At 42.6% G+C, this 14,038-nt stretch overlaps 1 protein-coding gene across 6 annotated transcripts in view; it reads left to right on the top strand.

The window, feature by feature from the left end:
• Positions 1 to 14,038, top strand: part of LOC148015143 (callose synthase 3-like) — a 211,187-nt gene that overhangs the window by 44,066 nt on the left and 153,083 nt on the right. For all 6 annotated transcript variants that reach the window (XM_087666094.1, XM_087666091.1, XM_087666089.1 and 3 more), the window contains 7 exons: positions 1,479 to 1,589; positions 1,669 to 1,764; positions 1,900 to 1,991; positions 2,185 to 2,311; positions 2,414 to 2,560; positions 2,639 to 2,715; positions 2,807 to 2,897. In XM_087666094.1, the coding sequence (XP_087522220.1) occupies positions 1,479 to 1,589; positions 1,669 to 1,764; positions 1,900 to 1,991; positions 2,185 to 2,311; positions 2,414 to 2,560; positions 2,639 to 2,715; positions 2,807 to 2,897 (741 nt within the window). The remainder of the gene's footprint in view (positions 1 to 1,478; positions 1,590 to 1,668; positions 1,765 to 1,899; positions 1,992 to 2,184; positions 2,312 to 2,413; positions 2,561 to 2,638; positions 2,716 to 2,806; positions 2,898 to 14,038) is intronic.

The following is a 14,038-nucleotide window of genomic DNA, read 5'->3' on the forward strand; positions in this document are numbered from 1 at the left end:
AGGCAAAATTTATCTATTGGAAAACACAAGTGTGGTCCTTTCGTGTACGCCTCAAAGTAGCCTAGGCCATCATGCTACCCACACTTACCTACTTTTTACCATTTGCCTTGGAACATTGCTTCTTTGAATGCTCTTACCAAACATATCCGTTTTATGTCGTGGAAAAAGGACTCCTTTCATGTAGATATCTCTTGGATTTCTTGGAGCCATGTTTGGACTCTGAAAAACATGGGCGGTGCGGTGATTTTGGATGTATAGACCCATATGGTGGCCCTTAATTGGTCACTCTTTAGAACAATGTGTATTGATCATCATCCTTGGGTCATTATAGTCCGCTTTTTTTGGAAGACCAAGGTAAAGTACATGGTAACACCAGCATACATGCATCATGGTGGCTCGTTCTTAAATACCCCTCCATTTTGGTGAATCATTTGGTTTCTCCTTGGAGGCTTGTTCTTCAGAAGGCCTATTGGCATCTTGTAGAGGATCGTATGGAGGCAAGTTTCTTTGAGTTGGAATTGTTGGCAGTGTCGCGGTTGCTCTCTTGGGACGCGAAATAGGAGGACAGACCCAAGTTCAATTGTATGGCATGTTTGGGGTTGTCTTCTATTGGAGATGCCACTTTGATGAGCCATGGGAGGCTGATGTTTGTCTGTATAGCTAGGAGACTTTTCCGGATTCCTCGTGGATACTGCAACTCATGGGGTCGGATTGAAAGGTTGCTGCAGCATATGCAGCCTATGCAGCCTTTTCCTGCACTTGACTCTGATTGCCCTTGGCAAGATTGGGATCTTGTTAGGCATCTTTGTCTTCAAAGGTCTCAGCAAACTAGGTGTATTATCTCTTGATTAAGGACAAGCATTGGCTGGTTACTAAAGCCAATGCGACATGGGGCATGCATAAATCCAAGGCTTGGTGGAAAATGATATTGATGGAAGGATGGTTGAACAAGACCCCGTTCAATTGCAAGGTCTTTCTTTGGAGAGTGATCATTGGTGGGCTTCCCCTTGCTTCGGCCCTTTCTAAGCGTGGAATCTCAAATGCCATCTGCTTTTTTTATCCAACCAGCGTGGAATCTTTGCTTCATAGATATACTTCCTGCCCTTTGGCTAGGGAAATATGGGCTCTTCTGGCAGATTTTTGGCAAGCTGTTGTTAGTCTGTCACTATGCCCTTTTGATTGGGTTTTTGCTCGGGCCAAATATCCTACCCCGTGCAGCTACATATGAAGGTCTTCTACATTGGCAGTTAGATCTTGTGCAGCATGTTGATTTTCTCCCTAGGGAGGATTTAGCTCCTTGGCATACAGCAATATCTTCTGCTTCTTTACCGTGACTTTTTGTATCTTTCATGCCCTCTGACTTTTGTACATATTCTGTGATTTGATATAATAGAAATTACCCATGAGAGAGAGAGAGAGAGAGAGAGAGAGAGAGAGAGAGAGAGAGAGAGAGAGAGAGAGATTTCTGTTTGTTTCAGATTAATCTGGCTGTTATGGCCTTGCGGAACACTCGTGGGCTACCATTTAAAGAAGAAGATAAGTCAGAGTTTGATCTGCTTGATTGGCTACAGATAAAGTTTGGATTTCAGGTAAATCTTAATCAAAAAATTTGATGCTGTCCATAAATAATCAAATACACATCTCAATTTATGAATCTGCTGGTTTCAGAAAGCCAATGTTGCAAATCAGCGAGAAAATTTGATCTTACTACTTGCAAATGTCCACAAACGGATGGGTTCATCAGCAGCAGATTCAAGTAAAATGGTATTGTGTTTGTCCGGTCATTTTAGAACGGGCATTGGTCTTTGATTTTACTGCTCTGTTGACCAGTAGTATTCTTGGCAAGTCATTGGGATCTGAATTCACAGTTTCTACTGACTAGTAGCATTGAAATTCCAGTTGAATGAGGCAGCATTAATGCATGTTATGAATAAGCTATTCAAGAGCTACAAACAATGGTGCAAATTCTTAGGACGCTCTGACAATTTCAGGTATATGTGTATATTTATTTTCATACATAATCGAAGCTATCAAAGCTACCTCTTTTTGTTTCTATTCTCTGGAGTTGCATTACTGCAGTTTTGGTTTACGGCTCTGTTTTAGATGTTAGTCTGCAGGGTTCTAATAGTAATCTCTGCTACAGTCTGCCTTATAGTAATGGTTGCTGCTTTTTTGTAAGCACAGTACTCCTTCTACCCAACAAGATAAGCAGCAGCACAAGATCTTATACATAGGTCTGTATTTGCTGATTTGGGGAGAGGCTGCAAACCTGAGATTCATGCCTGAGAGTCTCTGCTATATCTTTCATCATGTAGGTATTCGATAAAAAGCATCATTACACTGATCAAGTCTTGTGCTTCATACTTAAGGCAAGTGCAATGTTTACTGAGTGTAACATACATGCATGTACTAGATGGCTTGGGAACTCCGAGGAATGGTTACAGGTGTTGTGAGTCCTGTAACAGGTGAGAATGTTGAACCTGCTTATGGGGTAGGGAACGAGGGTGAATACTCTTTTCTTGTGAACGTAGTGACACCGATTTACAATGTGATCGCTGAGGTATGTTTCTTCTTTTTGGACCTTCTGATTTATTAGTATGCAAATGAAGATGACTTATAAGTTTGGTATGTTTTGCAGGAAGTTAGTTGTAACAAGAATGGTATGGCACGCCATTCAGCTTGGCGAAATTATGATGACTTGAATGAATACTTCTGGTTTGTGCTGAATTGCACAACTTCTGCTTTTTGTAACGACTTTGTTTGGCCAAGATGATGATAACTCAGTGTTTAACAATTCCTGTGACAGGAATGTGGACTGCTTTCGCCTTAATTGGCCTATGAAAATCAAATCAGCAGATTTCTTCAAAGGTCCTACCCAAAGGAGTTCATCTAGACAGGTTGGCTCAGAATAATTTCTTGAAGCAAAGTTGAAAGGAATTTCTCATTATATTACTTTTCAAGTTGAGCGATGGGACTACTCTAGTCAGCTTTGGATCTGATCTCTGAATTAGTGCTTGCACATTGCTATGCCATGTCGAATATATTGAGCGTGATACAGATATACACATAGAAGTGTGAAAAGTGGTGAAAGCCCACCATGAATTAAAAAAGCTAAAATGCTACAAGATGTTGCACATATCAGCAAGAATTAAAAAGTAAAAGGTTACTCAAAAGCTTGCTTTACTCAACAGAGTCATCTCTTCTGGAGTTTTACAATGTCTAGGAGCTGCTTGACAGTAAGTTCCAAGCAGTCATATCATACAAAAAAACTTCCCCTAGAATGAGGAGGGCAATATGATAATGCACAAATAAGAACTTTGCCCTCTTTCAGGGTGGTAAAACCATCCTCAAAAAATTAGTCATATGCACTCTTCATCATTTAGAGACTGCTCAATCACTTGACACACGAGGAAGGTCAATATATGCCTGAAACTTTGGAGCTGTTGGCAAAGCCCATAGCATGCGGGAATAAAGAACAGCTCGTAAGTGAGAGTTTGGCTACCAGCTAATTGTCTACATGTTATGGGTGAAAACTAGGAGCTGGAGAGGAAGCTTATGGTTTGCTGCCAATAACAAATGATTAGAATTGCCTAAGAAGCATTATTCTAATCAGCACTTTCTATATGTGTATATGTGTTTGTAGCTTGATGACATGTTTCTTACTATATTGTGAAAGATAGATGCTTTTATGACAAAAATAAGCGTGCATTGCAAATAATCTTAGAACGATTTATTTAGTACAAAGTATCCATCTTTCATGGTTGTGTGTTGTAAATGATCTTAGGCCAAAAGGTATGGAGAAAGTACCTAGCATATTTTTTAGTGTTTTTTGAGATGTATTTATTTTGGCCTACTCTAAGAGGTGACTTTGAAGCCTTTGAGAAATGATGTTCGTCTTGTCAATTAGCAAAGTATGTCACATAGGACATCAAGATTGTTGTATCCATACCTTCACAACTATATCAAGAGCTAATTGTATATTTCATAATGGAAATACCATGGGGAGATGACACTATTTGAATTATTGTGGGAAGATTAAGCAAAATGACTCCTTTTTATCAAGAAATGAAATTGTGAAGGTTGATCACAAGGTATGATGGTTCATTGTGTATGGATTTAAACACCATGGGTTGCCCTCAGGAGCGATCTAATTGACAATGCTGACACACGATTGAAGTTATTTTTGGCTTATCATCTTAAAAGCGTTCGGCACATTGAGATTGCGAATTCCACTATGCTCGACATGCTAAAATATTATTGCTCATTACCTGTTATCTTGGTATCTACCTTCTATTGAGTATGCCTATGACATCATTGTGCTTCTATCTATAGAGGCAAATACCTCTTGAAATTGTGTATAGTAAAGTGATTCCCACTATCTATTTAAGGATAGAAGGTAGAAATTTCTTGGATGTTGTTGAGTTTGTAAAGATAATATACTTGCTTAATATAGTATGGGGGAGTTTTGGAAATGGGGGAAACAAAAATGTGAAAAATCAGAGTTTCGATGAAATTTTGGAAATTGAAAAATGACGTTTCGGATTGTACACTAAAATAAATATGGTATTACGTGGGTATATAAATATACCAATGTCTATAACAACATGAACCCAAATTTCATTCAAAACTTTGAGTCTTCATATCATACAATTGAAATCATGATTACATGTGTCACGATTCATGAGTGAAGAGTCAAGACGCAATGGTTAAAACTTAAGATAGCTTAACATAGTGAAGACTTAGTTTTCAAAACTTAAGAGAATAAAATGTATTTTCTATGACTCATGAAATATCTATAATCTGAAGATTGATATAAAAAAGAGTGGAACCAAGATGCATAATAAGTAATATTAAGATACAATGATACATCTAACTATGTCATGTGAATAATCTATCCAAACTCCAAAGTCTAGTGAGCACTGCATTGGGTAGTAGACTCTAGTAACTACTGAGTAATAAGTATCAATATCGAATGAACAATTGGCAATTGCAGCTTTCAATGCTAAACTAACTCTTGAGTATCACAAGTCACGTCACATGACTCATTTGAACTTTGAGGATCTGTGCACACCATCTCCTTGTTTGACTCTAAGGACCTTGATTGAGAAGATAATGAAGTAGCCTCAACCTCAGACTCGGGCTTTGACTTTGCCTATGATGCATGACTACTTGTGGCTCTCACTATAATGGCTCTAGCCTTTCTCTGTGCACAAGTCACAATTTACAATCCACTTTCAAGGAATGGCACTTGTTAAGGTTAAAAACTTAATTAATACATGATGCTATTCATATTAATTTACCCGTAAAGGCTTAGGGGACAGAGCAGTCCTCTGAGGAAGTTGGAGATTGCAATGGCAAAATACTAAATGCTTGGATTGGATAGTTGTGTGCTTGTTCCTTTTTGGCATGGAAGAGGGTCCATGTGCTTCAGTTCCTCTCGATCGGCCCTGAACTATAATCTTGCAGCGAGATTGACTTTGGCCTGGTCATAGAGGGCCTTGGCTAGTGGACATGCCGATTGCATACAATTGGTAAGTCTCAAGAATTGCTATGTTATGGTTGCCAAGTAGTTTGATGAGGCATTTTTTCAAATTTAATTTGATATATTGTAGACTTGTCTTGCTTCACTTGAGAGCAATTTGTTAGAAGACATGAGAATTATTGCAACTCGTTAAGTTCACATTATGTAGAAGTTAGTTGGGTTATACTAGCAGATAACTGGCTTGCATGAGATTTGGTGGACTTGAGGCGACTTTGGGACATCACAATTATGTTCATGTCATTGTTAAATGTGTTGGACCAGGTAGAGGAAAAGAAGCTGCATTTTTGGATTACTTAAGTGCTAATAAGATATGGGTGGATTGTAGGACATTTCATTTATGGGAGCATATTTCTAGCCTTTTGGATTTCCTACTATGATACTATCATGTTACTGAAGGTTAAAATAAAATACAATTGGTCTTCTCTACAAGACCTAATGAGTGCTACACATAATAAACCCTTGAATTTGGTTTCTTTTTTCTATAGAGAAATGCTTTTAAGTTTCAATATGTTGAAAGTGTGTTTGGAAGGCTTTATACTCATTTTGGATGTGTGTGGGAAATAGACAAGTATTTTTGAGCTTTATGGACATATCACTATCTAATAAAACATAAACTCAAATCGCTCCCTTTCAACTCACCTATGAATTTGAGACAATACTTCTTATAGAGCCATATTTACTAATTGTGTGATCAGTCCTCCATCAAAACTTTGAAGATCATAACCTACTTTAAGGTTGATTCCTTGCTACATCTTTACAAAGTGATGCAGTGGGTCTATTGAGTAGCAACATATCAGAGATCATAGACACCCTTAGATGTAGATGGGGAAGATTCCAAGGTGACTTATATGATATACACAGGAGGTGAGAGGCCTTTCTAGTCATTGGGATCCACTCCTTTTTGCATCATGGGAGTAGTTGTATAGTTGAATCTTCTAGATCGTTAGTGTGGCTTTTCTTACAAATGTTGTATTGGGACGTTTTCCCTAGAGAATTCAGCAAGTGGAGTGTGTCAGGAAAGGAGAAGAGAGGCTGGAAATGGGCTGCAAGAGTGCATCATTGTGGAAGCGAATGCAGGGGCTTAGATGAATTGAACATAGAGAGAGAGAGAGAGTATCAATGCTTTGAAATTAGCCATTCTCAGCTGCATGGAGTCGGATTTGCAGTCATTGGACTGGCAGGGAATGGTTGTTCCCCGTGGTTCCATTGTTAGGCATCTTGGGTACCCTTTGGGTGTTGATGTTCCGCCAAAGCAGCTACTAGAGTGGATTTCACAGAAACTGGCGGCTAAGTTTCTGTATTGGAAGTCACAGGCTTGGCCCTTCCATGTTCGCCTCAAAGTGGCTCAGACAATTATGTTGCCAATGCTCACATATTTCTTGCCATTGCTGCCCTGGACTACTACTACATTGAATGCTCTTACTCAGTATATTCGTTTCATGTTATGGAAGAAGGATTCCTTGCATGCAGGCATTTCATGGATTTCTTGGTCGCATGCATGTATCCCCAAACGCATGGGTGGTGGGGCTATTTTAGATGCCAAAACTCATATGCTGGCACTCCGTTGGTCTCTTTTTCGTGCCATGTGCTTGGATCATCACTTGTGGGTCATTATAGCCCGTTATTTTCTCGAGGATCACGGGCTTCTGCATGGTAATACCCAAATTCGGAGTTCTTGGTGGCATGTTCTCAATGTAGACTCTCGGTTTTCTAGTCCTTTATCATCTTTGCTTGTCCATTTGGTATGTTCTTGGAAACTGGTCCTCCAGAAGGCTCAGTGGCATCCAGCGGAGGACCGCTTAGCTACTAACTCTTTTCAATTGGAATTGTTGGCAGCCTCGCGGTTACTTTCTTGGGAAGGCAAACATGAGCTCAGACCAAAATTTAACCGCATGGCACGTTTGGGCTTGACTTCAGTTGCAGAAGCCACCCTTGCTAGTCGCAATGTGTTGATATCGTTTCGTACAGCCAGGAGGCTTTTCAGGATCCCTCGTGGATACAGGGATGTATGGGGACAGCTTTTGATGGTGCTCCAGAGCAGAACCCTTTCCTGCCTTTGCTTCGGATCGTCCTTGGCAGGACTGGGACCTTGTAGGCCGGCTGAATTTAGAAAAGGCTTCAGCAAACCAGGTGTATCATCTTTTGATTATAGATCATCAATGGTTGGTTACTAAAGCTAATACAGTATGGGGATTGCGTAAATCCGGGTCATGGTGGAGGGTAACTGTGATGGAGGGCTGGTTGAACAAGACACCTTTCAAATGTAAGGTCTTTCTTTGGAGGGTGATGATTGGTGGTCTTCCTCTTGCTTCAGCCCTTTCCAAGCGTCGAATCTCCAACGACAATTGTTTCTTTTGCACCACCAGTGTGGAATCGGCCCGTCATCGATTTATTTCTTGCCCTCTCGCTAAGAAAATCTAGTCATTCTTGTTAGCAGTTTGGCGAGCGGTGGTCGGTTTCTCGCTACACCCTTTTGATTGGGTTTTTGTGCAGCCCAAATACCCCACACCGACACAGCCACATATGAAGATCTTGTTTCACTTTCTTAGATATTGGGGCTGTTGGCATAACTGGACCATTTGGAATGCTTTTCTTTTTGATTCTGCCTCTAATGTTCAGGGGCATATTGCTAGGCTTAAAGGTCTCTTGCATTGGCAGATAGATCTTATTCGGCACTCTGACTTACTCTCTCGGGAGGACTTACTTCCTTGGCATATGGCAATTTCCTCTGCGTCTTTGCCATGAGAGAGAGAGTATATTAACGTCTCTAAAAGGCCAATGTGGCCTATGAGATCAAAGCAGTACATACAATGATGGTGTGTTTCTCATCTGGAACGAGAAAAAGATGAAAAACATGCCTATAAGATTGAAAAAGAAATGAAATAGTGTCCTATAAAAGGGAAACATGTCAGTGATCTGAAAGTGAGAGTAGAGAAAGGAAAACTCTCCATCAATGATATGTCTGTTCTCTAGGGAGGTGTATCTCTGCATGGCTGTGGTGTCTCGGTATCTGTCTCCTGTGGCGCTCGATGATGGCTTTAATTTGTCTGTGGTGTGGATGTCTAGGCCTTCGTCCGTGTGGACGTGGGCGCCTAGACCGGCTAAGTGCCACTGCTCTATCCAAAGGGACAACTATAGAAGATGAGGTCCAATGATGATGTACTCCTGTAGGTTGTGTGGCAGTAGTAGTGGTATTTGCCATACTCTGTCGTGTATCAGTGAAAAAGTCAGTGACTGCTCTCTGTCTATGTGAGCCGAGCTGTGGGGGCCTCCTACTCTGTAGAATTGTTGCTCTGTGTCTCTGGAGCTCCAAGAGGAAAAATCCCAAGTATCTTTGATCCTCAAACTGCATGATCCGTCTCAGGGGTCCAAAACCCTCTCGAAACAGACAGTGGTATCTACGTCGTATGTCATAATATACAGTGTATCGGTAGATGTAGTGTTCCTCTGTCTCTGGCTCTCTGTCGCATAGTGGGCATATGCGTTCTTCTGTCTGTATACCCTCCTATCTACCTGTCTCAATCCTTAGGTGGTGGGATGAGGTGCGGATCTGACCAATAACTGTGCGTAGTCCATGAGGCAGCTATGTGTCCATGTAATTGGGTCGGGTGATGAAACCATCCTCAGATACCTGAAGGAAGTGGGTCTGGTAGTGTGCCATCCTCGTGCCATGGGGGGAGGGGGGTCGGATCCAGGTCTTCTCCGTATCTAACTTCAGTATGTCTGCTCTGATCACATGGTTTAGCTCTGATCAGCTTAGGTCAAGTGTAGGGCAATCCAGGCTATAGTCAAAGGGGGGTAGTCTGTCAATCTGCAAGGGAGCCATTGCAATTCCACAGTGTGAACTTCAAGGTCTCATAGGCCGCGTATCGTCATGCCGTCCTTTTCTCTGTGATGATGACTCTTCCATCTCTGTATACAACCCATTTACCTGCTTTCCGTGCCTCTAGAACACGTGGCATATTTTCCCTCTTGTGGGCTAACCGGGTTGGGGTGAGGTCTTCATCTAGGTAGATCTTTTCTCCTTTGAGAGCGATCCTCTTGGAGAGGAAGGCTCTCTTCTTTTCCAGGTCTCCAAACTTCAAGATGAGGACTTTTGTTTTTGTGTCAGCTTTCCTGACTTGCCAAGCCCCAATGATGGGTACATTTGTAGCTCCAATTTTGGTGGCAAGAGCTGTAGCATCTTCAATTGGGGAGCTTTTCTCATCTAGTCCAACCACTCTTACGTGGAGTGCGCGTGCCCGTCTTTTTGCCTCTTCTTCCAAGGTGGCATTCATAACTTCCACTTTGTTGCCATGCATTCCTTTGTTCTTTTTTGCCACATCTATCCATTTTGCATTTTCTTTGACGGTATTCTCAACATTCTCCATTTTCTTTTGGGCGCCTTCCACCACACTTGCATAGGTGTGCATGTCCTTTTTTAGAACATCCATTTCTTTTTGTAGTTCCGGTGTGGTTTGTGGTTCCTTTTGTGCGTCCAATTTCTTTTTGCATTCCTCTAGTCCTTCTTGTAGATTAGAGATCAATGAGTCTTTCTCTGCCATGCGTGCATCCAATGTTTGTTGCATCTCCTTTTTTAGTTCTTCCATCATTTCAGCTCGAACCCGCTCTTGTATGTCCTTTTCCATTTCCTTCCTCGTGGTACGTATTTCAGCACGGAGTATGTGTAAAATATTACATGGCGCAGCGAACAGAATCTGAGAAAGAGATAGAGAGTACACAACAGATAAGAGGAGAATCAGTAAATTCTTTAACTCCAAACAACTGATACAAAGATGGCTCTGTCCACCCGTGCGCTTCCACTGTGTGAAGCTTAGATGGCGATCTAGACAGAAGATAGGTGAAGAGCTTAAGGCTAGCTGGAACAACAACACTGACTGGGTGAAAGATGAGTGAGAGATGGCTGCGAAGGGGTTTAGCTTTTATAGCCCGCGAAGGTTGTTAGGTCGGCTTGCTGACCGACCTACCATATGAGCCTCCACTAGTCGGCCAGGGAATATTCCCTTTACCATCGGGCCGGGGGCGCCCCCGGACCCCCGCCAGGGGGGCCGCTGGCCCCCTCGGGGACCCCCCAGCCAGGGGCCGCTTCCGCGGCCCCCGGACCCCACAACAGGGGGCCCTTTTAACTCCCTTACACCGCAACTCGATGCAATGCGCCTCGAGTTGCTACCAGCTTAACCACTCCGTCTAACCCAAAGATTAGACCCACAACGGTTACCTTTTTGCCATCCGGTCACATAGACCTCATCTGATATACAAGTCAGGACTCAACCAATGTCCGGGCTCACGTTTGGCTTCTCCTCATAATGGGGGCCTTACAACTTTGAGCACCATGGATCATTGGTAGCACCTAATGAGGGTGGGGCATTGATCATATCTAATAGTATGGTCAACATCTCCTCATATAGTGTTTCATTAATTTTGCGGGATGTCTTCCCATATCTACTCGACCTTGGAGAGACATTCCAATCTCGGGTTTTACGCCCATAGGTTTTGTATCTCGTGTTCTTTGGCGGTGTATGAAACATTGTCTCCATCGTTGGTTTTGTGATTCCTTCATTATCAGTTTTTTCCATCGTAATTATAGTATGCGCTATAGCATAAAACTGTTTACAGTCTGAGTAGAGTAGTAAACCAGTGACATAAACTATCACTCTAGCATGAACTGTCAGTATATCATAGACTGTCAATGTGACTGCATCATAAGATATGACTGTAGCATGAAATGTTAATGTGCGTCAGTCTGAAATCACGCAGGTTTCCAGTCCACACAGCATGCAAGGTTCACATCAGTCTGAGTACATCTGCAATCTCAGTGCATTCACAGTGTCTGCATTCATGTCAGTCTGAGAGAGTGTCTGCAATCTGAGAGAGTGTATGCATACGTCACTGCTGCCACAGTACATTCACAGTGTCTGCATTCATGTCAGTCTGAGAGAGTGTCTACATTCATCACTGCTGCCATAGTACATTCACAGTGTCTGCATTTATGTCAGTCTGAGAGAGTGTATGCATTCGTCACTGCTGCCACAATACATCCGTCACTGCTGCCACAGCATTCATTCGTCACTGCTGCCACAGTCCGTTCGTCACAGTGCATTCGTCAAACTACATTCGTCAGACTTCATTCGTCAAAGTACACTGCTCTGCCAGATACGTGTGCTGGTGTCACGACTATCTTGTCTGCATCCGGCTCGTCACGCCTATTGCGTCAGCATCCGCCCGTCGTGCCCGTCACAACAGCGTCACGCAGCTCACGGTCCTGTCACACCCGTCTCGTCAGCGTCACACCCGCCAGCATCATGCCCGCCATGTCACGCCCATCGTGCCAGCTCCTTGTCGTGTCAGCTCCACGTCACGCCAGGCGCCAGCTCCCCGTCGCGTCAGCTCCCCGTCAGCGCATCTCGCGTCAGCTCCCCGTCAACAATGTTGATCGTCACTAGACATCAAAATGTGACGTGTTGGAAGATGATGACTGACATACTATAAAAGAAGGCAAGGTGGTGTATAGGATAAAACAACACTCATATAGAGATACAGTGGGAGGATGAGATAGTACATATCCAGTTGTGTGGCGGAATGATACTCGTATATTTGGTTTCACCTAGTTAGGATCGGTGGTGGATAGCATATGTCGTACATCTCGGACAAAATGAGGGTATGATCTAGACCGGGCTCTCAACTCTGTCAAGTGTTGCTTGTGTTGCTGGTGGATTGCCCTAATCTCTCTCTTATGTAACATTTGTGTCTAGTACCATTATATCCACGAGCAACATGTTGCTTTGATCTCGTGAGCTCTCTGGAGTATCACTTTTCTTTGTGTAGGTGTCATATGTATGGTCACCGTTTGTAAGGAATTAGTAAGTTGTGATTAACAACCCCCTCTTTGTGTAGTGCTAGCATGTAGTAGTTATGTGTGGAGCCTTCGAATCTCCACTAGAAATTGGGCCAAGTGGTGTTGGTGTGGGGACTCCATAACTAGTCTGAGCGAGGTGTTTACTCAAAATAGGGCGGGGTATCTAGCTCAGACTGTGCTTTAGGCTTTGCATCTATAGATGTAGTGCTCCTTGCTCTCTATCTCCTCTTGGCATAATTTGCAAGTCCACTAGGCTGTTCTCTTGGTCTTGATCTTGAGCCGGTGAGAGGATACCCTTAGTTGGTCAATGGTTTCCCCCTCTCATGTGGCATATATACATCTAGGTATCTAGGTCTTTCAATGAACCCATCCATGGTAGCATCCCATCCATGGTAGCATTCATGAAGTGGTCTCTGTAGTAAGACATGTTCGAGGGGAGGGGCTGCTTGGGTGATAGCCATGTATACTATATATACAATTGGTAGAGACCTTGTCACATGACCAAGTTTCTCTTTGTGTGGGAGAGGTGTATGAAGGGTGAGTCAAGATCATACTGAAAGGAAGGGAGATAGTCCATGTTGAACCCATATCTTGTAAGCCATTGCTTTACCTGTGCATACCATGAAGTCTTCTATCCTACTTGAGCTAGCTGCCTAGAGGCCTTGAAGGCCCTCTTAGGTAGTCTATTCGGATGCATGTTACGTAGTCTGTGTATGAAGTCGATGGTTTGAAAAAGACCCTCCATCATCGTGGGGGGTGTCATGGACATGCCATGATCAAGTGTATGGATTAATTCTTGCTCATGCCATATGAATCCACATCCCATGTGAATGCACCTGTAACAGGACATTCTCGAGCCAACCATACAAACCTACCCTTGCCATGTCATCATAGAATCTTTTAGAGATATGCCATGTCATTACCTGCATCATCAATGATGTCATCATAGAACCTTCTAGAAGATATGCCATGTTAGAATCTGCATCATTGATGATGTCATCATGGAACATTCTAGCTCTTCAATACTTAGAAAAGGAGGAGCTTGCCATAGAGCCCCTCAGTCTTGCCAATGTTGGATATCGAACTAGAACTAGCATAGACCTCCAAGTAAGTAACTTCGTTATCCAGTTCTAGTTCTTGTCTAGTCATGGTATCTAGTCTAGTCTTGTCTTCCATTATACTCCTGTTGTCTTGTCACTTGGTAATCTTGTAGTATGAGATCTTGTCTAGTATTGTCTTGTATCTTGTTCATCCCCATTGAGGGAGATCTTGTAATTCTGATATCTTGTATCTATACCTACAGTCTCGAGTTGTGTTGTCTATATCTATGGTCTTGGGTTGTGGGATTTTCCATATCTTGTTATCATTGTACCTTGTGCTCCTACGTGGGATTATCTTGTGATCAGAATTCTTTGAATAAATCTTGTATCTAGTCTAGTCTCTCGAGCACAGTCTAGTACTCCCATAACAATTTGGCAAGACTCCTTTCTAGCCCTACTGAGCATCATGGAGATGACCCTTGAAAGAATCGTGGCCTCCCTTTAAAACCTCCAACAACAAATTCGAGTCTTGAATGAACGACAAGCGTAACTTCATGCATCTTGGCCTTGCGCTTCAAGAGATATAAGACCAGTTTCGAG

This window comes from Lygodium microphyllum, chromosome 24, assembly GCF_053477565.2.
Source record: "Lygodium microphyllum isolate KBCC chromosome 24, Lygodium_microphyllum_v1.1.10, whole genome shotgun sequence".
Classification (NCBI taxonomy): Eukaryota; Viridiplantae; Streptophyta; class Polypodiopsida; order Schizaeales; family Lygodiaceae; genus Lygodium; species Lygodium microphyllum.